The sequence below is a fragment of the Pungitius pungitius genome, chromosome 13 (assembly GCF_949316345.1).
Source record: "Pungitius pungitius chromosome 13, fPunPun2.1, whole genome shotgun sequence".
In the NCBI taxonomy this organism is placed as follows: domain Eukaryota; kingdom Metazoa; phylum Chordata; class Actinopteri; order Perciformes; family Gasterosteidae; genus Pungitius; species Pungitius pungitius.
The window spans coordinates 5,472,847-5,496,029 of NC_084912.1; the positions used below are offsets into that span (position 1 = coordinate 5,472,847).

The 23,183-nt window shown below is 42.8% G+C and overlaps 2 protein-coding genes across 2 annotated transcripts in view; both read left to right on the forward strand.

Annotated features, from left to right (window-relative positions):
- The first annotated feature begins 1,231 nt into the window (after window positions 1-1,231).
- Window positions 1,232-4,076, forward strand: LOC119213765 (ubiquitin-conjugating enzyme E2 2-like). Its single transcript, XM_037464818.2, has 7 exons — window positions 1,232-1,396; window positions 1,921-1,984; window positions 2,177-2,208; window positions 2,526-2,603; window positions 2,694-2,799; window positions 3,536-3,629; window positions 3,724-4,076. Exons 1-7 carry the CDS (start codon window positions 1,373-1,375, stop codon window positions 3,767-3,769), a joined length of 444 nt encoding a protein of 147 aa, XP_037320715.1. The 5' UTR covers window positions 1,232-1,372; the 3' UTR covers window positions 3,770-4,076.
- Window positions 4,077-5,434: 1,358 nt separating this feature from the next.
- The window catches only part of LOC119214390 (protein bicaudal C homolog 1-B-like), a 39,813-nt gene continuing 22,064 nt past the window's right edge, over window positions 5,435-23,183 (forward strand). The window contains exons 1-3 of the mRNA XM_037466141.2: window positions 5,435-6,009; window positions 16,572-16,618; window positions 22,475-22,544. Coding sequence (XP_037322038.2) covers window positions 5,817-6,009; window positions 16,572-16,618; window positions 22,475-22,544 — 310 coding nt within the window. The 5' untranslated portion in view covers window positions 5,435-5,816. The remainder of the gene's footprint in view (window positions 6,010-16,571; window positions 16,619-22,474; window positions 22,545-23,183) is intronic.

Here is a 23,183-nt window from a genome sequence, read left to right on the forward strand (position 1 = left end):
AAGTTTCTGCCTTGGGGGATACTGAGTCAACTGATGTCCATATTTCATCTCATCTTTGCCTTATTTCCCCATTATCTTAGCATCCGTTATGACAATCATCTGTTGCTGTTTCCAAAGTAATTTAGTTCATCCTAAAAAACATGGAAAGAGATGCTGCTTCCATACTAAATACATCAGTCTTAAATCTTAAGTTTGTTGGGAAATGACTGAGAAGGTTCTTGTTATCCAGCTCAACAACAATATAAATCTAGATTTAGTTGTTCTGACTTGACTAAATAGCTTTTGTCTGATTAGTGATTCAGTTTATGATTCAAGACAACAAAGGTTGACAATCCTGTATAACTTGCAGTTGGTTGATGTTGTATATTGTTGAATATGAGCCAATCACAGTGAATCTCCCAGATTTCAGTTATTGGGCCTTCATTATTGAACATACCTTGTGGATCAATCCTGTAATCCTGCAAAGTATTCAAAACTCACTCCAGTGATACTACTTAGAAATGTTGATAATGGATTCAGATTTGAGGCTCGGCAACCACATCAAGACAATAATTGCGCTTAAAATAGTAAGTAATACATTGTTGTATCACTACTCTACAGTCTACGGTCACATTTATTCATTTTTTGCTAATACTTACTATTACTGTATTTTTGTTACTGTCATTGTAATTCAATAAATATTTATTGATTTAATTATATTTGAAACTGTTGCAACTCATGAGACCCAATGTCGCTATGTATAATACATAATTTTTCACAATACAAACAAGTTTATCATACAGATATTAAAGTGGCTACATTGTTCTTTAGCAAAATGATGTATACATAAAAATAAAAAATAAAAAAACACAACATCATACATTAGGAGCAAATAAACCAAACAAAAGCAAATAGGAAGTAATACTCAATACACAAGAGACACAAATAAGAACGTTGTCAATAATGATGCATTCTTTATTGTATTTCTAAACATATTCTTAAATCTATCTCATTGGGAAAAAGAAATAATTTTCTTCAGTAGTTAACTGTAATAGTATAATAACTGTCTGGATGTAATGACCTTGATTTTAAAGTCTATTAAAGGTGTGTTACTAACTTGACCATTTCTCGTAAATTCACTATTAGTAGGTTTTTAACAGACTGGTTTTCATTGGATGAATTGGCTTCATGTGTGGCGGCGGATGTTGTTGAAAACTCATACTCCCACAATGCACCGCTCCGCTCTTCATCGACGAACAAATACGCGGAAACAAAAGAACTACCAGTTTGTCATAACAAATAAGACCGGTAAGACATAAAGTGAGCGTAGCTGTAGCTGACAGCTGTCAAATTTAACACCGTAGCTTCGCTTAACCCCTCTGAAAGACTTACCATGGCTCTAAAAAGAATAAAGAAGGTACGTTTTCGTCTTATCTTCTTTAATGTACAGAAAGGCTGGAGGCGATGCGTGGAAACGGTGCTATAACGTTAGCCAGTCCATCTAACGTTAGCTTAATAGCATCTGTATGCTAACGTAACGTACCTACGGTCTTGAATGCTTTTACGGTAGGTAACGTTTGTGATTTCACGAGACATCTTTTGCTACAATGAAGTTCGATATTTAGTTCACGGCGGAAGAAACTACCCAGAAGCCAGTTAGCTAACATTAAGTCAAGCAGTTAAACTTAAATGAGCTAACTTCCAGCTAACTACGAGCTAAAGTTGGCCTAGCAAACAAGCAGTGTCAACGCCCTGTACGTTTTGCCTAACGTACTTTCCATTTCGATTTAATCAGCCCGACGTTGAAGTTAAGTTTTCGCTAACGTTTGTTTACTGTTGAGCAGACCGTAAGATTTTTTTATTCATTTTTAAACAAATATGTGAATGTTACACCGCGACGGAAGCTGTCCAACTCTTACTTGTTTTTATTTATCTGTACAGGAGTTGCAGGACTTGGGGAAGGATCCTCCAGCTTCATGTTCAGCTGGACCCGTGGGTGATGACTGTAAGTTTTAGTATTTCATGTTTATACTTAAACCTGCCATCTTCGTTATTGGAATGCTGTAATCAACCACTTTCATTTTTGTTAAGCAATATTAGTGCTGCGGGGACTTGCAGTATTATTGAATTGCAGGTACTCAGTCTTGATACTATAAAATGTTCACATGGATTGTGTTGTCATCTTTGCTTCTTTTAGTGTTTCATTGGCAAGCTACCATCACAGGACCGGTGAGTTTTTTTTTTTTTTTTTTTTTTTAAAGCTTCTTCTCGATCTTTAGACAATGGTGTTTTATGTTGACTTTACAGGCCTTTCTATTCTGTATTGAAAGCACAGACTGGCACACTCTATCCCAGTGTTGGTCTCTAAAGCCCATGACATTTCTTAGACAATGGGGAAAAGTACCATAATGCCATGCTTTTTACAAAGAAAATGAATCTTAAACAAATTATATCCACCAAATAATATGGTTGCTTACTCAACAATAATAGTATTTTATCCCGCATAGTACAAGGCATTATTTAACAAAATGTTTCCTTTATTTTAGAACGACAGCCCGTATCATGGAGGAGTGTTCTTCCTTTCTGTCCATTTTCCTACTGACTATCCCTTTAAACCGCCAAAGGTAAGATTATTAGATCTTGTTAGGTGCAACCCGACTCATTTCATCAGTGGGTCATTTATTCTAATCATGCTTGGTTTATTGTTTTTCTAGCTTGCCTTTACAACAAAAATTTACCACCCAAACATCAACAGCAATGGTAGCATCTGCCTTGACATCTTGAGGTCGCAGTGGTCGCCTGCTCTTACAGTATCAAAAGGTAACTAATGTCTTTTATTTTTCACTGACTGTGAAATCCTATAATGTTCAATGGAATATTCCATCCATCTAAATTGCCTTATCAATCATAATACATTTTAATCTCATTTCAAGTTCAATATAGACTGGATGAATACAGTTCTTAATTTCACAGTGCATTATACTCGCCCTGTAGCTTCATTTTCAGTTAATTTGTGTGTGAAGTGATGTCAACCAGCTCTGATATCCAACTTTTTTCTTTATCTTCTAAAAAGAGAAAGAAAGTTAGCTTTATTGTTATGTAAACTACTTGTTTCAGCTATATGCCCCTCACCTATCCTTGTTGGTAAATTAATTAACGAATGATTGTGTTAGAAATCTGATGGCTCGATCATTTTGAACTCTTGAATTGTTTATTTTCTGCACCTTCATTTTGGATGCTAGTGGGTAGATATGCTCTAAAGATTTTGTTGCTTCATATTAAAGCTTTTTTTAATCGAACCGCTAAACGTGTGCCTTCAAAAGCTAGACCTCTTAAAATATAAGCACTCTGTTAAAATGTAATATTTTTACATAGCCTATTGCCTAAAAATGAAACGTAACTAACGAGAACTTAGAAAAAAAAGATGTATGAAATCAAAGGTTGTCCATTTGTATTTATATTGGTTTATAGAGAATGAATTCATAAGTTGGAAAACGTTCATAATCTCATTAAAACCTGCGTACATTCTAATATTTTCCGTTTTTTTCCCCCGCAGTTTTATTATCCATATGCTCCTTGCTATGTGACCCGAATCCAGATGATCCACTAGTCCCGGACATTGCTCACATTTACAAATCCGACCGAACAAGGTGATTACGATAGTAAAAATGTTTGTAATGTGGAATCATTTGGAGGTTTTCAACTAAACTTGAGAAACTCGTAATTTTTCTTTTTCTCTTTTAGGTACAACCAAGTAGCCCGAGAATGGACCGAGAGGTATGCAATGTGAGCAACTGGAGTTTCAGCAACTATGACGCATCAGTGAACACCTCAAAATATGACAGTACTGTTCAACTGCTCATCTACTCTGGTTCTAGTTGAGGTGTTTTATCCGCTTGAAGCACTTTCTCTATTTGGACCTTACTTGACTCAACTGTTTTTACTGTTTTTCTAATTTTCCCCTTAAATTTGCATCATAATCATAATTTGTTGTGGTGAGCTGGCCTGATAATACTTTTCCTTTAAGAGATTTATATTGTACAAGACCTTACTGGATTTATTTTTCATTATTTTGCATTAAAGACATTAATCAATAATCTTGTTTTTGAACTTTTTTTTTCTTGACAATACACATTGTGAACTTTCTTGTTTCTGGCATATAATATCTGATTCAGTATAGATTGTGTGTGTCTATAACCAACCAAATCAGTCTGTGCCTCATATTCACTTGTGGCCACTGGGTGGCAGCCTTCACTGTTTACCTGCTACGTCTTTTATATCAGGAGGTTTCTCCCATGGACGACTTCATATTCATATTTGTGTTGAGGTTCATTCAGGCCCATTTGCAAAGTTGCTCTTTATGTGGATAGTGGCCATTATAGTACCATGCTTTTGCAATGCAATTGTCTATTAACGCTAAACCAACCATTATAATCATCACATCACAACAACAGTTTGCCCTGGTTTGATCTTGTGTACACACACATTAATTGAGCCGCTTATGATTACAATACAGTGCAATCATACTGATCTTGTAAAGGCGGGTGAACACATTAACCTGCAGTGCTTTGATGATGTGGCTTAATCTACTAGTTTGTGTGGGGTCTTGTAGATAAATGATCATAGAAGAACAAAAAACATGGTTCTAAATGACCTCATAGTGTAAATACAGAATGTAGGTGACTGTCTTATCACGGTGCAAATACAGCAGTCGGTAAGAGTAAAGAGGGAAAATATCAAAGCTGACATTTCCACCTTTTTAGTCTCGGAGGATTCAAGGGTTTATTCCAAATGTGCCAAGACGTGGATACAGAGAGCCGTGGAAGCGCTGCACGATGCTTTCTAATGTCCTTCCCATTAGTTTTATTTAAATGCAAAGAATAGCAATGATGGTAGAATATTAAAAGGATAACCAATAAAAAGGTTAAGCTAACACCATAAAAAGTTCAGTTTAACAAACTGACAATTGCAATGATCAAGAATACCATATATGAACTGGAAACTGAAATCATTTATTGGTCACAGCATTAGAATAAACCAGGAATTATACGAGTAATGCTAATCTTTTCTTGTATACACAACTGACCTAGTTCTGTATTTCTTGATTAAAAACCTGGACACAAACAGGATCTTTTGATTGTGACCCCCTTTAATGTTTGTTTTGGTTTCTCTTTCCTGTATTGCTTCCCTTTGCCCAATCTCAGGGTGTGTAGTGTTTCCTCTATAAACCGACACATTGCTTGCATGGGGCATTATTATTATTATTATACACTACCAGCCTGTGGAAAAGAATCCTAAATTAAGGGCAAGTCAAACCTGCCTTGGTTAATTATACTCTTTTGTTATTTCGTGCGAATTCTAAAGTTTCTAGACTTCACATGAAGCCTGGAGGGGGTAAATGTGCTTTTTTTTTTAAAGAAAAAAAAAAAAAAGATGAGTGTTTCTGGGAGGAGCCCGGCTTTTCTGCGGGGTGACACGTGAAACTTTCTCGAGGAGTTGCTCGGTGTGCTCGCGGTGTGCTGAGCTAAGCGTCGTGGACCAGCGTGCTGCTGCTGCTGCTACTTATTTTATTTTTTTAAAAAGAAACTCCGCCTGTAAATGGGGGCAAAAAACGAAGGGGACCCGAGGAAACTGCAGAGGAAAAGTCCCGACTGCGCTGCAATGAGCCTGCACGGCAACCCCGAATTAACGGAATAAAAAAAAAAAAAAAAAAAAAGTTCACAGAAGTTAAACCGCTTTTGATTCAGCTCGACTTCGGGTTGAATATAAAACAACAACAACAACAACAAACAAAAAAACACCCGAAGTGGCCTCTGGAGAAGTTGCTGAGCGGCGTCATGGCTGCCCACTGCGACGCCCTGAGCGGATACTTGCAGCAGTCGGACCAGGGCTCCAACAGCGAGCGCAGCGCCGACTCCCCCCTCCCGGGGTCCGAGGAGGACCTGAGCGGACTCCATCCGCCGCCGGACCCGGAGTGGACCGAGGAGCGGTTTCGGGTGGACCGTAAGAAGTTGGAAGTCATGTTGTTAGGTAAACTAAATGTAATAGCTCGAGTATAAAGTTGGTGGTAAATTTGAAATGTTTCCCCCCCCCTCCCTGGATAATGTTTTTTTTTTTTTTTTTGGTTTAAAGTCTCATCTCCTCCCCCGTTGTTTCCGTGAAGCTGCACACTCTCGCCGCCCTCTTACGGGCCCCTTCTTTTCTTTTTTTTTGTTTATAGACGACTTGTACAATTAGACTTTCTCCACACAGTCACCGGCCTACTTGTGGAAAACTTGAAATCGTGGCCCTCCTTTGCGTGGTCGGGGAAAAAAAGCGTTTCGCGCGCGTGACGTGCAAAGAGCCAATTAAGACAATTAGGGCGTCAATTAGCTGTCGGCTTTTCAATTAGTGTTATCAAAGTAGATTAGATGTTGCTGATGTAACTGAGGAGGTGGATTTTGACCGTGCATGTTCTCCAAAACTTTGGTTTGAACAGAAAGTGGACGAGTACAAAAAAGATGTGCTGGTGGGGGGCAGTAGCGTGGCCCCACCACTAGCTGTCGTTGCGAGAAGTCCTCTGGTGTGCTTTTAGCGGTTTGTACACTAAACTTTTATTGACTTGCTTACTTTTTTGTAACCGAAAGGAATGGACAGAGAGAAGCAAAAGTAGAAAAACTTTTTTTGAAAGACTTAAAAAAAAAAAAAAAAAAATGATGCCAGATTCCATTAAAAAAAGTGTTCTTATATTACTGCGTGCTTGGTGCTGTTCGTTTTGATGATATGTTTTATTCCCTGTGTGATCTCTAATCCCTCCCAAGTGAGGATGCACATTAAACAAGCGATCACTGGCTCTTAAGGATGGGACAGTCTATTGTGGGATGTCCCCCGGAGACTCTTCATCACGCATTTCCAACAACACAGGTGAGGGTGGATTAATTCCAGCCCGAGGTTAATGAGTGGGATTCTTTGTGATCACGGAGGAGGAGGAGGAGCATGATGATGAAAGGTTTGGTTTTTCTAACTGTAACTTGGTGGAAACCGTTCATCCACCAAGTTGTTGCGAATGTCCCGTGTTGCTTCCTAGCTGCTCGGTACATTCCTCAAAGCTCCATGTCATCCCGAACTCTTCCAGGAAAACAACTTAACCAGAGGCGGTCCTAAATCCGAGTGCCCCAGACAAACCGTGCGCCACGTCCTGAAAGGGCCGGTGTTTTCCGGCTGTGTGTGTGTGTGTGTGTGTTTTTTTTCTTTCTTTTTCTCTCCCACATCTGTTAGTGCTGTGTTTAAATCGATAGCGTCCACCTGGGCTTCGCGGTTCTGTCAGCGCGGCCTCGTACATCTCGTGTCGCAAACTGCCGCGTGGTGATGTCACGGGGGAGGAAACCGCTTTGACCTTTTTGACCTCTGGCTTTCTTGATGAAGCCACGACGTCTGCCTGCTTTATTTGAAGCTCTCGTGTTGTAGTCTAGATTGGTTTCAGAGATTGTAGCACTAGACCCAACTTCAAACCCCTTTAACATTCTCCGTAGTTTCCTCAAGTTGGGTCAGATCTCTGGAACATCTGGCTGTGTTGTGATTGGACGAGCTGCACACATGGACGTGGTACTTCATGTTCCAAAGGTCAGAATCTGGACTGCAATGAAATCCTTTTCATGGGAGCTCTCATTTATTTTTACTTTGTGTTTTATTGTCTGTGACGGTATCCCTGGCTTCTCTTGGCTGGGAAATTTTTAAGAGCGCTTGACCGGCGAAGTGCCTTTGGTTGGTTTTCGGTGCGATCGCTTCCCTAACAACAACAACAACAACAACAATACCTCCGCGTCTCCACTTCGAGTCCCACCAGAAAGCACCACTTTTAGAAAAGATTACGTTGACGTAAACCGCTGCGAGAGACACTCACTTGTGCACCAAAAGCTAAACATGAAATAAGTCTGCGACTGAAAATGATTTTCCCAATTGATCAATCTGCCAGATAATTTAATAGACTGGTTATTGACTTCACACAATGGTTAAAAATGCTCGTGGAAATGTTCCTCAGCCCAACTTTGCAGTCAAAATACCAAAAGTATTGTATCAATTGTGATTTCCTGGTAATGCATTTATCCCAATGCATCTGAAGTCTACGTCCATAACAGCATAATGTTTATTTGGGGGAATCTTAAAATGGGGTCACAGTGTGGGGGACGTACATGCATAGTTTCTACGATAGTTCATATGTCCATTAAAACGGTCCCTCACCAGCATGTCTCCTGACAAAATCCCAGCGTGCACACTGAAGCTGCCCGTTATTTGGATCTGCAGTATTGTGTACCCCCCCCCCCCCCGCTCCTCGTCTCGGGGCATCAGTCGCTTCAATTCTGAAATGAGAACTTCTTTTTGGCGGTTACAAATCAACCGTCTCCGGCGTTGGAAAGGGACGCAGGTTGCTTGACTTGGGTCAGTAAGTCGTGTTACTTAACAACACCATGTGACCTTGCCAGCCATCTGGGTTTAACTGTCGTACTGTTGGCACCCCGTAATAGAACTACCAAGTTAATGGCTTGGATGCCTGGACACAGGCCTGCAAGCTTGAAAGATCGTTTTATGTATACAGGGACCAGTGAAAGGGAACTTTTTTTCCCTTGTTTTACATTCATTAGGAAGTTAAGTGTGGGAAAGATGTAACATTTTCTTCAACCACACTTGGTGTGTCTACTCTTCCCGTGTAACAGTGTTTTTGTTTTTTTTCTCATTTATTTTTTATGCAGACATCATCCCTGTGTATGGCTGAATGGGAATTCAGTGGTGTTTTCTGACTGTACACGACCCCCTGCTGAGCCTCAGTGTGCACACAGTTTAACAACCTGTTTGCTGAATAACTGCAAAAAAAAAACAACAAAAAAAAACAACAACAATACACTTGCAATTAGCCTAAGTGAATCATTTTCTCCACTAAACTAATTTGTGTTCCCGCTCCCACGCTGTGGACTGTCATTGCGTGGCGTAGTCTCAGGAAACACTGGTTGCATTCTATGCTAATGAGAAGGTACGAGGCCTTCACAGGTATCGTCGGCACGTCGTCACTGCAGTAAAAGTGCTGCCGCTCCGCCTGATGCCCTTTGTGTGCAGAACGATGCGTGTTAGTTTGAAATGTTTCTCACACGCAACTTAATTTGTAGGACACAAATTAATATGACCGTATTCATTTAGAGGGCAGTGAAAACTCTTCCCCTGAGGAGGGTAAATGTAATTATTTTGAGTGTTTTCCCTTTTTATTGTTTGGAGAATACTTTCTCTGGCTTCCTCCAGCCACATAATGAGGTGAGTGTGTGAGGGCCTCATCCTCCTCTTCCTCCTGGGTGCTGAGTAAGACTCACAGACAGGAAGTGAGTGTCTTGTGGGGAATGTGCTGGAGGCTCTCTTTCTCTCTCTCTCTCTCTCGTCCTCCCCCTCCTCCTAAGCTCCATGTTGAGCATTCGAACACTACTCTGTTGTTCCAGCTTCCATCAGATCCACTGCGAAGTCGTTGGTCTTCATCCTAAAACCACAACACAGCCCTCACCTTCTGATCCAACCCAACGCAGACCGACTCACTCGTGGAAACGCTGCACACACATCGGAAACACTTGTCTGTGTGTTTTGCACACAGTCATGTAGCTAAACAGTTGGAAGTAGGGCTACAAAATCATTTGCATCATAGAAGGATGGAGGATTTTATCAGCGATCGCACCTTCAGTAAATGTAATCTGAGTAGCACCGCCGTCACCTCCGTCAGTAACGCGTTCTGGCAACATTTACATCAATATTACATTTTGTCACTTTATTTTCAACATGACTTTTCACGCCGCTGCGCCTTTGTGAGGAACACTGGCGTATCTGTCCAATGGAAACCGATCCATCTCAAATTGCCAACTTCTCACGAAACAGGAATAACTTCATTTTACTCCTCTTTTGATGCGCGGATTCGACTTTGCAGTAATCCTGACGGGAAACACAATTTATTTTATTGTTTTGACCTGCACTCTGCAGCCCAAAGCGATGGTCAGGATATTCAATCATCATCATTATTAGGATTATTTAAATTAAATGTTGATTTTAAACTGCTGCATTTTTCTCTTCGTTGTGCTTTGCTCATGTTTTCTCTCTGAGATTATACTGAGACATGCTGCTACAATTAAACAATTCTTTTTGACTTTGCTTACGCGTTGAATTCCTTCATCCTGGGCATGATGAAGCTTTCAGGAGCTGTAATATAATTGAGCTTCAGTCGGCGGAAAAACCTGTAATTCATTACTCAAAAAGAAAAAAAGAAAATCGAGCCAGGAGTCCCGTTTCAGGCGTACGGGTGGAGCTGCGGCGCTGTGACCCATTTCTGGGCTTCTGGAACTGTAAACGAAAATGAATAGAACCGACATGAATACCTGTTTTTCAACGGCCCTCAAAGCTCTTTTTCAAAGTGCAGATTTACATTCGGTCTGGTTTGCGGTTGCTATTTTAGAAACGTTTCTCGGGGATGGAGGTGTGGGGGGGGGGTGGTGCACCCACGACTGATCCCGCACGCGGCCACACTCGCATAAATGCACGCACACACGCACACACACACACACTCACTCACACGCGCTTTGAGTGTTTATCTTTGGAGGACCCCGGGTTTAGGTTTATTGTTTTCTCCCCTCATCCAACATCCAGGACAATCTGCCTTTTCTCCACTTGCCGTGATTATAAGAGTGCCTCTTTTATTGAACGGTTCCTGGCGGACGCTATAGCGGTCTGCCCTTGAACAAAAAGGGAAAAAAAATAATCGAGTCCAAGGGCAGGGGGGGGGGATTAGATCTCGCACTAAAATTATGATCATTCCCTCAGAGCGTCGACCGCACTGATAGTCGAGGTCGAGTCGTCAAGTAGAGCAATCGAGGAAATGCTTCCGATTCACTAAAATCCTGCAAAGATTCCCTCCCGTCTCGAATGGAGATGCGTATGGAACGCAATGATTTCCCAACAGTCCCACGTCATGTTTTCTGAGCAACTCCTGGGCCCGTTAAGCGAGACTGACTCCCTTTTGCTCCGTGGGGGATCCAACACGGTGGATACCAGGCACCGGGAATGCACAGCGTTGTGTAATCACTTGGCAGCGTTCACACGAGCGAGATAACTGAGGGGATGATAACCCAAACATGTTAGCAGCAGCTACTCTGGTCTCCTATCCTGGACTGGAACATCTTACAGAAGAGATGCTCCTGTGTAAATGCAACCTCCAATATGACGCCGCCGCTGTGACCTCTGGGTCGATATTTTATATATATATATATATATATATATATATATATATGCATGCATGCATACCATTGTACATTGTTGGGTGTTTCCGTGCAAAGTAACGGAGTGCATCCATTTTATTTTTTAGTAAATAGCATTTGAATTTAATTTGGTGTGTGTATATAGCGTTGGTGCAGAGATGAAAGAGTTTGCCCTTTTGCATGAATGTATTTGCAGAAACATCAATTCTAATGGAATATTTTTTCCGAGTGAACAAAGCATTTGTAAAAACAAGTGATCTCCAATCGTCAGGATTTGGAGCCATATTTGTCAGTCGCAAAGTTTTAACAACCTCCCAATTGTCTTTTTTTTTTTTTTTTTCACGGATAAAGATGTTGAGGTTTCTTTTCAGCTGTCAAGCCTTTTACTGTCAACAGCAAGGTCGACTTGTAGAAACATCCTGTCTTGTGAAGTGACGTGTTTAGGCTTGGTTGATGAGAACAGCTTTCTACAAGTGATGCAATATGTACACGGACTGATTCATCTGCTCGTCGGATGGTCTTTTGTCACTTTTACACAGGTTAGCATCTGGTGTAAAAAAAAAAAAAAAAGACATCTGAGAAGAACCTTTTTGTTAACGGCAATTAAGCTCACATGTTTTCTCTAATCATTTGAATAATATCGCCTGAATTAGCAGGCTGCACACATAATGTCAAGTTCATCTATGTCAATCAGGACTTCTGCAACTTTTAAGCCGCATCAAAGGGGAAATGTTTGTTCAAAATACCATTTTATATATAATCTTGTGCTGCATAGAAGTCTTTGCAACCACATCATGTCCTACAGACTTGGTACAGATCACACCATAATCAACGTCATAGTTTTCCTGATGAAACTGACGCAACGTTTTAATTCCCTTCAGTGTTGCAGCTTGTAATGCAATTGCAGTCCAAATAATCCCAATTAGACGTGCTTAGATATGTTTGGGCTAAGCTGTTCGGCCCCAGCATGAATGCACCCCGTGTGTGTGTGTGCGCGCGTCAGTATAAACACACACGTTAGTGTGTTATTGAGTTCCTGGCATTGTGCGTGTGCTCTTGTTTTGCTCCCGTCTCGTTGGCTGCGTGTTGAATCAGCTGAGAGCTGGTGTGAAAACACCACTCTTTCCTTTCAAATTTGGGCAATGTAGTTTTTTCCCGTAATTGCAGAGCTCATAAGTCTGGATCTAGTTGGTCACCAGTCTCATTTTGGTAAGGTCACGTGACGAAATGTTGAACCTTTTTCTGGATTGGATCCTAGGGGAATAGCAGTTGTGTAACTTCTTTATTTCAATGCCTTGGTAGACTTTTCTGTGGATGTCCCAAGTTTCACCTTAAGTCCTCTTGTGGTCGTTGCCAGTGCAAAAGGATTCTGTGTAAGCAGCTCTGCAAAATTTAGAGATTTAGCCGGTGCCTTCGGGGGCTCCCCTTTGCTTTCTGCTAGTTAAAAAGATGCTGTCTTTTACATAAACCCTTCTGACTTCATGGTCTTTGCTCGATTAATCCTGGCACGGCACACGTGTCTGCTCAACCAACGCCCTCGTCATTGGATGGTGGTGATTGAATGAATGAACATGGCGTGCCGCAAATGTGAAAGTCTTCGCCGTTGACATTCCTCTGGTGTCAAAACGGCAGATTTACCGGATCTCTCCACAAGGTAATGGACACCAGGCCGCGTGGAGCCAGTGACGCCTTCCTCTGCGGCGTTTCCCCCCCGGTCTGTACGTGCAGCGCCGCTGATTCGATACGTAACTCGATTAGAGGCCGAGACCGACGGGGCGAGGGATCTGATTTAACCGTAAACATCACCATCGCTTTGTCAGACAAATGGACAATCGGGCGTAAGCGCTTTGAAACAAAGTATTTGTTGTAATTCTATTATATCTTGGATTGATTTGCAACATGCGATGTGTGCGCAGGGGTCGTGATGCCTCCACGGTCGGCTGTGCTGGGACGGGAGGAGTGCTGCGTTGTCCTTGTGTAACCATTGGAACGCTCTATCACTCGAGAAACTGCTGAGAAAAAGTCCCGTTGATGTAAACCAGAGCTGGTGATGGTTTGTTAAATTAGGGATGTTCTTTTCAACGCTTGTCCAATCGGTCGTAATGGAAGCCTGCTATTATTAAAAAGTCCCTTTTCGGATGGCAGACAGTTTCTTGGCGAGTCAAATCTTCAAGACACGCAAAATGAAAAAATGATTGTTTTGAAGAATAGATTGTGAATTTAGGAGCCACAATGGTTTGATTTGGTTTCCTGCATTGAAAAGTGTTTGAGATTAGCCTTAACTCATCGGTTTCTTGATGCATTCGTCCCGTCTTCATCATTCCCAGTTAAACTAAATAAACTGCAGGAGTAGCTGGTGAATATTGGAGCAGCTCAATCAAAGCGATGAGCAGATTTGTACAGTTATTTCTGTTACTCGTCCCACAGCAACGGAGGGTCGCAGGGATCATGTCACTCGTGCATGACGCTCACGCAAAGTGATTGACGTCCCTGCTCTTAATCCCGCCCACAAAGCTCTCATTTGCACCGGTTATTTTTATTATCTTTTTTTTTTTTCTGTCCAGAAATACACTCAACCTTCTATTCAGAGGTCCTGAACCAGACTAGTGGTAATGAAGAAAGCCTGTCCGCTCAAAGATCCCACAGATACTTATGTGTCAAGTAGCCATGTCAAAAATGTAGTCATGTCATTCATGTTTTTTTAGAAAGTGGAACCACAACTTTTTTTTTTTTTTTTTGCCTGGAGCACAGTACATTTTTAGAGTAAGTGGGTAGTGGGATAAAAGTGGGTAGTGGGATAAGACTATCGGTACCTAATGTTGTTATGTTTTCCAGAGGTCATAGGACACCCTGCTGCAGCCCCCCCCCCCCGCCTGCTCCGGCTCCTTCCTCGGCTGGTTTACACACCACACATGTGTCGGCAGGATGTTTTGCTCTCGGCACATGCTTCATGTTTTCACTCGCGTCCCATTCCAGGTTCCTCTCAGCCCAAGTGGCCACAAATAGGTTTGCTGTGTTTCATGGTTAAAAAAAAAAAAAAGTTTTGACATGAGTGACATTTAGTATGGTCCTGTATGACTCTCATGTTGAATTCGATACTGAGAAATCGTCACATTTTATAACACCACATTTTGAACGTGTTTAGTAAAGGAGGAGAATGCATTTCACTCTAGTGTTTCAAAGCAAATACTTTTTGGGGAGTTAGGAGTTTCATCAGGCAGGTTTCGGTTGCACTAGAGGTATAAATATAGTGGTCATGCTAACGCTAGCTGCACAGGGCTAGCTGTGTTGCTGAGGCTCTCAGAAGCTGCTGCTGCTGAACAAAGTCTCATCCGTCACTTCGCCTGACGGCATCCTCCCAATCGGGCAGACGCACGGCACAGGTTGTTTTCTTTATTTGTGTTACACATCCAGTGAGTTCACAAATCGATGCCAAGCGAAGCCTATGCTGTCATTTAATGCATGATCAAAAGTTGAACATTACCGGAGGAGAGTATTATGACTCGTTTTGTAAGTGGCGTTTTAATTGGCTTACCATGTTTCCTTTTTTTGTATACGACTGATTAATCGGCCTCTTAAAGAGACCTTACATTTGGGATTTACTTTTGTTTAGTGGATGAAAAAAAGTACCAGATAGGAGACAGAGCACATACTGACATTTTCACTTTTAGCAGTTCTAACTCACAGCTGATTGCAATCTGAGCGAAATATCAGATCCAAACGCTTCAGGATAACCAAAAATATTTCCTTCAGCAAATGCCGAGGCTGCAACGCCCCAATCACACTTCATCCATGTCAGTTAATCTGTTGATAGCTCTCTTTTTTTTTTTATTGTTTATCCTACAAGAGTCTGTCCAACATCTGTTGGTGTTTGGGATAGTGGCGGCCAACAAGTATTTGGTTTTCCTACCAAATAAACCCGCTAATGCAACCAAACCAAAAAAAAACAACAACTAATTCCTTTTTCCATCCACAACGCATCGCCGCGAGCATCAGCCGGCCTTCAAGATGACCGGACCTCGAAACATAAATCATCGTAGCACTTGAAACAGCATCTGGCCAGTATTGATTTGGACGTGGTGCTGTTTGAATGGAGGCTCCACAGTGGGGAGATAATAAATGGGTTGGAGTGTTCCTTCTATAAATGCGGCCCCCCTAATGGCAGTCTGTTTCTAAAAAGTCTTGGTTTTCCTTTTTTTTATATTAATGTTTTGTCTGAAATGAGAAGCCAGAGTAGCCGCTCGCTTCAATCCGTCGTCGGGGCCGTTGGTCTGAAAACGAATGACCTGTTGAGCCCGCGGCCCGGCCGTCTCCGAGGCTTCATCAACTGCGGCCGGCACGCGTTTACTGGACAAGCGCGTGTTTGATGCTCGTGGTGAATCGCCATAATGACTGGTTTGAAAACGAAGTTTTCGTTTCGAGACCTTTTTTTATTGATCTCTTTTTTTTGTACTTTGCAATGTGGTGCTGATTGGAGAAGTCATAACGATGCCTTTCGGCAGCTTTAACTGCAGAGCAAGCTTTTTCTAACACACATTCAACCATTCATTCTGAAATACAAGCCTTCACAGATGGAGTTTGCTTTTCTTATAATAATCATGCCGTCATCATTGAGGCTAGAATTAATGCCTGACCTGTAAAACACAAAAAGTTCTACCAAAAATGTACATAGAAATGTAATGAATTAATGTTTTATTTTTAATAATAATGTGTTTTTTGTTGAAGCTCTTTTTTTTTAAATTACACTCCACCTGCTCTCAGAAACGACAGTCAAAGTCAAATTTATCTCCTTGAGGTTCGCAACATGAGACTCCTCCTCGGAGCACGTGGACTCGTCATCAACGGAGCGGCCACAGCTCGGAGCACTTGCAGATGTTTTGGAGGGGCTGCGGCCCCCGGCTGTACCTCTGGTTGCTTGAACTCTCTTTTCCATTCAGTCCTCTGTCCTGGCTGAGGGAGCCTGTTGGAATTTTCACTTGGAAATGACTTTTTAAAACATCGGTGGGGAGTGATGTTTGAATGTTGTTGGGTTCCGTTGTCCCCAGAAGGGGGAAGTATAAAATACGCTGACAGACGGCTGTCAAAAGTGTGAAAGCCTTCTTAATGAGTGAGATGTAGACCCGTGTGTGGGGGTGGGGGGGGGGTTTGAGTTGAGCACAATCACCGCTCTGTGTGAGGACACGGTCACAGTTTGAGGGAACCCGGGTCCTCTGTGATTTGGCGCGTGTTAACGTTGCGTTCTACTTTAAAATAACTGAGCTGTCATTGTTTTTTTTGTTGTTGTTTTTTTTAACTTTCATTGATTTGTTTTTCTCCTTCTCTGTCTCACTCTAGCTGCCTCCGAGGGGAGAGTCAACGGAGGGGAGGATTTCTTTCAGAAGGTGAGTGTGCAGTCTGCCCTGGGACGGGTCGGTGGTGCAGATGTCAGGTGCTCCTCCGTTCACACGTAATCACCCATCAAAACAAGCTGAAAACGCCGGAGCGGTGACGGCGGCGGCGGCGACGTCGAACCGCTCCGGGGCCCCGGTGATGTAACACAGCTGACACAACACTGCGTGGGCCTTCCTCGCTTACACAATGGACCACAAGATCACCTCCTCCTGTTTCAAATGAGAGCGGCGTTTTTCTTTGTCACTGAGTCAATCAGTTGAAGCTTCGTTACATCCAATATAAGGATGAGATGTCTGGTGCTCCATTGATCAAGTGTGGGACCCGATTCGGTGGTCTTTTCAAAAATATTTTTTTTAAAGCTTATCCAACCAAGATAATTTTGTTTATTAATAATAATAATGTTAATGAAAGTAATCTTGTTCGGTGCTTGACATTATAAACAATATCTAACAGTAATCATGAATCAGACTTTTTGCATTGCTCAAAACAACGAATCACATCGCAGAAAACAGGCTGTTTCCTAACTTTTATACTGCACAGATTGAGGAGTGTTTTTTCGTATGATTTTGTCTATTTGAATAGATTCTCTGTGTCAGATCAGCTCCTGGTTGTTTTCAGGTTCTTAACCGACAGATAAAAAAATGCCGTCTTGTTGCCGAACCCTAATGTTCTCATCGTACCTTATCTGCTCTTATTTGTTTAATCTGATCCGCGAGTATTTTGTCAAGTTTGCGGGCTGCATTGGGATTGGTCTATGAGAGGAGTCTAATAGCCCAGCACTGCATTTTGACAGCGTATATCTCATGAATTCATTAATATCTCATCTCAATCCTTTTTAAAATGTTTAAACTCCCTCCTTATGCATGTTAATGGAATTTAATGAAATAATGATGGACATCGGTTTGTTTTAGAATTCTTCTTTTGTACTTCTTCCATATTTGGTTTTGGAGGTTTTGGGAGCCGAGGCAATTTGAAAGTAATGCAAGCCAGGCGCCTTCAGATGCTCCTCTCAGGAATCTTAACAACACTGAATCCGTCTCCGCCTCTTTTGGTTTTTGGCTATAATCGGTATAAAGAATATCCCGTGTAGGTGCCTACCTTGCTCCACATAGCGATTCTGACTAAATCAAGGCTGTCGGCGTATTTAAAAAATGAATAAATAAATGAATATATCCTCTTGCTGGATTTCTGTTGCAGCTCGTTCACAGAAGCGGTGGTTAGCAGCGCTTAAATCGTCCACCAGGAATTAGTGTGCTGCTGTTTGCGTTGGCCCGGCTGGCGAAGGGCAGCGCGGGAAGGAGTGCTAAAGTCATGTTTTTATTGTAGAGTTTTCCATTTTGGATAACCGCGTATAGTTTTCCCTCTGATAGCGTGACCTCCATACTTGCCCAATTAAAATCAGAAACAAAAATAAACACACGGTGCGACTGTGGAGCGGCATTGTTGAAAGAAAAGGGATGAGGTGTGTGAAATACCTTGAAGTTGATGAAAATGGAAACTTTTAGTCGGGCTGCTTCCTTTTGCCTGTCTAACACGCACACGCACACACACACACACACACACGCACACGCACGGCGAGGCCTAATAAAGTACATGCATAGCAACTCTCTCCCTCACGCGAGGACATTTTTGGACGCACACACATTAGCTCGTTTGCTAACTAGCTTTGGGAACGAGATTTGGCAGCCGCGAGATTTAGAGTTCCGTCGACACGCAGCGGTCAACCCCCGGCGCTTTCTCCTGGGGGGGGGGGTCAAGAGGGGGGGAGGGGGGCGCAGATCGAACCCTCTTACTCACCGTCTGCTGGACTTCCTCCGGAGCAACGTTTTGTAATGACCTTTCTTTGTGTAGACGGGAGGGTGCCACAGCTGGGGAATGAGCCGTGTACAAAAGTCCCAGCAGCTCGCATGTGGGGGGGGGAGAGGAGAAGAGATCGCACCGGCTTTTGGTCTCCTGTCTCCTATTTCTCTCTCCTCCCTGTTATTATTCCATCATTATATTTAATTTGACCACTTGTGCACTTGTGTCGTAACACGCTTTTAAATTTTTTTTCCCCTCGGCTTATGCGTGCGTCAGTGAGCGGTGCCGTCACTGGTTTTGGACCGAGGACTGTTGGGAGTGTAGTCGCACGGCCACTCGGGGGCCGCTGAGCCTTTTTTGGAGAGCCGAGAAGCTCGGCTCGTTGAGACGATGACCGTGCGCCACCGAGGAGCTTGGAGTGGATGTGAAAGATGCTCGTGAACCCCTATTTTGCAAGTTCATCTCTGATCCCTCCTCCTTGTCTCCTTCCCAGGAGTCGTGGCTCTGTAAATAAAGCCAGGCGGGATGTAGAAGTGCCAGTGCACTCTGATTTCGAGTGCCAGGCGCCATTTATTGAATTTGCTCCATAGAAGCATCTTGTATTTTTCAGAGAAAATAGTCCAACTGAAGGGCGTAAAGGGGAAATATTCAGTTGCTTTGAAACATTGTGCTGTTAAATACACAGGTGAGCACGAGTGCCACCAAATATGTAAAGAAACAAATGTTAGTGTCCCTCAACTCCAGACACATTTGCTCGGCAGATGTTTTTTTGTTTTTTTTTGCAGAAGAGTGTGTTTCTCTTCCAAAACGTCGCACATGTCACCCCAAGGTGTAACGGGGTTTTTAGCCCCCGAGTTGTTGACGTGAACCCTGTTGTGAATGTTGTGTCTCGTGGGGACAGTTCAGTCCACGCTGTTCCCTCAGCCTGTCTCTTTACCTCCACCCTCCCCCTCCCAAGCGCGCGCACGCAGACACACACACACACACACACACACACACACACACACACACACACACACACACACACACACACACACACACACGCACACGCACACGCACTCACACATTCCAGCTGAATCAACAGCTGCACCATTGCAGTGCGGGCCAGGAAACATGCCTGTGCCATGTTGATTGCTGCTGAGCTATAGTATCGTGCACACACACACACACACACACACGCAGCCCTTCCATGACATTCCCCTAATGACATCCTGTTTGATTTTAACCCACCGCTCTGCGCTGCGAAACCTCTACGGAGCTGCCGTGTCGATGACTGAACCGAACCGTGGTCATTTATGTATTTATTCATTTCAGAGAGGGTGGAGTGGCAGAGAATGAATGTGACTAAATGTACAGGTAACTTAATTTGTGCAAATGTCTCCAGCCCGTGCCAGAGGTATTTCCCCCCCCCCTCCCCCCATCCGTAAAAATAAACGCCCTCCACCCTTTTTTTTAAATGGTGTGCGGTCCGTCAGAAATCAGTCCCATCTGCTCTGCGCCGCCAAGAACAGCAACGCCGGACAGGAAACAGGGCCCGCCGAACAAGGCCTCCTTTTAGAGAAGGAGTCGATGATGCATAGGCCATGAAGTTTGATCACTTTAGGGAAGCGTGTGATCTGCCGCCGTCTCGTACGGATCTCCCGCTCACTCGTCTGCGCGCTGTAACTGCAGCTGACTCGTGAGAGGCGGCGGGCGCCAATGTTGTGTTTCTTAAACGTGTGGATTTTAGTCACGCAGGCGTTCAATTTGAAACCAGACCATACCAGTGTATGTCATTGTTGCAAGAGACCAAGCCCCCCCCCCCCCCCAAAAAAAAACCTATGGGGAAACATAGAGGAAAGTGAAGGAATTTGTTAGTGCAGTCATCAAGGAGAACAGAATGTCCGTTATTGTTGTGATGCGTCCAGCTGTTGGTGGGAGCATGCGACTTCTGTTGTTGGAGGGAACGTTTGCACTCGCTCTACAGGGTACTGGTGATTTATTATCTTTTTACCAGACGACGGGGGGGTGGTGATATGGTAGATTAGAGCAACTTGGGCCTCCAAGCGAATATATGAAAGACAACTCATCAGATTGGTGGTTGCAGGCCTAAACTTCGTGTGGTTTTAAGCCATTCTCTTCAAATTAAATGATGATGATAATATTGCGGCACTAGGGATGAAAGGTCTCCAGTAGGAGAACATTAATGGGGCATCATTAGCAAGCTGGAGCAGTTTTCAGCTTAGTTGATTATTTTGATTGCACGGAATAATTCTAAAATCCCGTTTGGTGCAATGATTCACTGAATATAAGCTGGGAGTAAATCCAGAGTCACAAGCAGTGACTGTGAGCAAGTTTCTCTACATCATAAAGATAAACAACTTTAGAGACCGGAGCAAGAATGCAGCAACTCCACAACTGTGTACAAATGTGTTTTGCAATGGTTTTATTGGCCTTCATTAATAGTTTTTTTTTATGCCTTTCATGAGGATTGCAGAATAGTTTTCTAAAGATAAACACTTCTATTTAAAGTAAACATTCTTAATCTTCTGCTTTTTGCAACATCGAGAGCCCCAAAAATAAATGAACTTCCAGCTTGCTTTTAATGAATTAAATGTTGCTTAAAGTTCCAACTGCTTTGGTTCATCTCGGCCCACTCGCCCGCAGAAGCTCTTCTTGCCCGCCCGGGTTTCACTGGCGATTGTAGAATGTTGTGGAGAATCGGCGAGGCTTGAAACGGTTTTCCAGCCAACCATCATGGAGCCTGAGTTTATGGCTGCAGAGTGAAAGGGAGGCCTTCGTTAAGGCCTCTCGGCGCGGTGCCTCTCGTTTTACAGGTACGTGCGACTGGCTGTAGACGCGCTGTCAGAATCACTCGCAAAGAATGCTGAACAGAACACGCTACTTCCAGGCCAACATATGGGGGAATTCAAGCGCTTCCCTTTTGGATCTGTGCACCAGTTCCCCTAGGAGTACAGGCTGTTGTTGTTGTTGTTGTTTGACAAAGGAAATCTAGCCCCTACGATTTGATGATAAATCAAAAAATGTAAAAAAAAAAAAGCATATTAAAGGCTGTGAAAAGCTTTGATCCTGAGCTTGAAATCCTGTCTTCATTGGGCTGCTGATGGCTCCCAGTTCTCTCTCCCTCTCTTATGTTTGTGGCTCATGGCTTAATGCTTTGGACCTCCGTGAACACTCAGCGCTGCTAAAGTAATGGAACGATCACGTGACCGAAGCTTTGAAAGCTTCATATCTTCGCCGCCCCCGAAAAAACCCTGAAACCCCTGGAAAGTATTAAAGCGAACGGAAAGCCCCTTGTGAAAACAAGCGCAGTGCGTTTGGAGGACGGAGCCATTAGGAGAGGGCATGTAAGCTTTGCATTTTTTGGAAGGTTTGACAGTTTTTTTCCCCCTTCAGACGTCTTGCTCTCGAAGGGTTTGTTTGTGGATTTGCAGCCAAGAATAAAAGCAAGGTGAGCTTCCTCGAGGTGGAAAAGGAGAGTAATAGATTCCTCCCGATTGGAACGCTGACAGCATCTTGATCCTTACTCCACTTTTTTACATTTGTACACATGCTCCTGGTTACAATGACAGGATGCTTTTACATAAATTCTCTTCACGTACTAAAGCCAAGTTTACTCAGAGGATTTTCTTTTACGTTTAGACTTTTGGGGGGCGTTAGGGAGGCAGGATTTGGGTGTTGAGTAGAAACAAACCAGTCTCTGCACAGGTGAACATGTGTCATCGCACTTATCTTAAAACTGACTTTTACCAGCGTTCTATAATTTCTGAATGTTTTATATTAACTCTTCTCTTCATGTTTTGTCCAAAAGGCTTTTGTTTTGTAACCGTTGGATGATAGTTTCAGAGAATGTATGTTTCTGAGTAAATATGAAGTAAAGCGTTTTGCAGACTTCTACAGAATGATGCGAGTTATCAGCATTTATAGTGTGCTGCTACAAAACTATATAATTGTGATTGATTGAATGAAGAATATAAATAATTTCTGCCCATGCTGACATCTGTGATTTGTTAATATGTTAATGCCCTTCCTTCATTCTGTTGCAGATCATGGATGACACCCAAACGCAGATCGCCTGGCCCTCCAAACTGAAAATCGGAGCCAAGTCCAAAAAAGGTGTCTCTTTGTTTCTTCTTAGTAATCCTATATTCAGAGTATTCCTATATTGGATACATTTTTTGAGTGATGGTATTCATCAGGCCCATCATCTATTAATCTGAATTTAGCTCAACATGTCAACATGACATGCATCCATAAGACTTATCTGATGTAGTGTTTACACTGCACCAGATGTGTGAATGACGGTTAACAACATAGTTGGGATAGTTTTCCACCTCACAAAGGTTAATGATTATTAGTCAATGTTGTCTTAACCAGAAATATGTTGTCAGGAAAGCTATTGAACTCATATTTCAGGGCTGCTCCTGCATTCATCATTAAAAATGTAATGAAGTACTGTACTGAGGGGTTTTGTGATCTTGCTGATGAGCGGTGGGAGTCCCTTGTATAGAGCTTTGCTCATTTATTGTTGTTCTCGCGCTGTGTTCCCAATAAAACACTATCCCGGTTACTCGAAGCTCTTCTGGGAGGGAGTGAAGCGGGCTTGAATGAGTAGGTGTAGCTGTGCCCGCTTTGTTGTCCCCAGGAGAGTAAACCGTGTGTGTCTTCGAGCCAGATGTGGAATCCGATGGCATTATGTAACTTCCTGTATGGAAAATAGTTGATGGAGTTACATCAGAACATTTCCACCCCGTG

Bases quoted from the DNA above. Each gene is read 5' to 3' on its own strand.
- LOC119213765 (XM_037464818.2), top strand. From the start codon at position 1,373: ATGGCTCTAAAAAGAATAAAGAAG. The intron at 2,604-2,693 runs GTAAGATTATTA...TTGTTTTTCTAG, and splicing joins ATCCCTTTAAACCGCCAAAG to CTTGCCTTTACAACAAAAAT. The intron at 3,630-3,723 runs GTGATTACGATA...TTTCTCTTTTAG, and splicing joins TACAAATCCGACCGAACAAG to GTACAACCAAGTAGCCCGAG.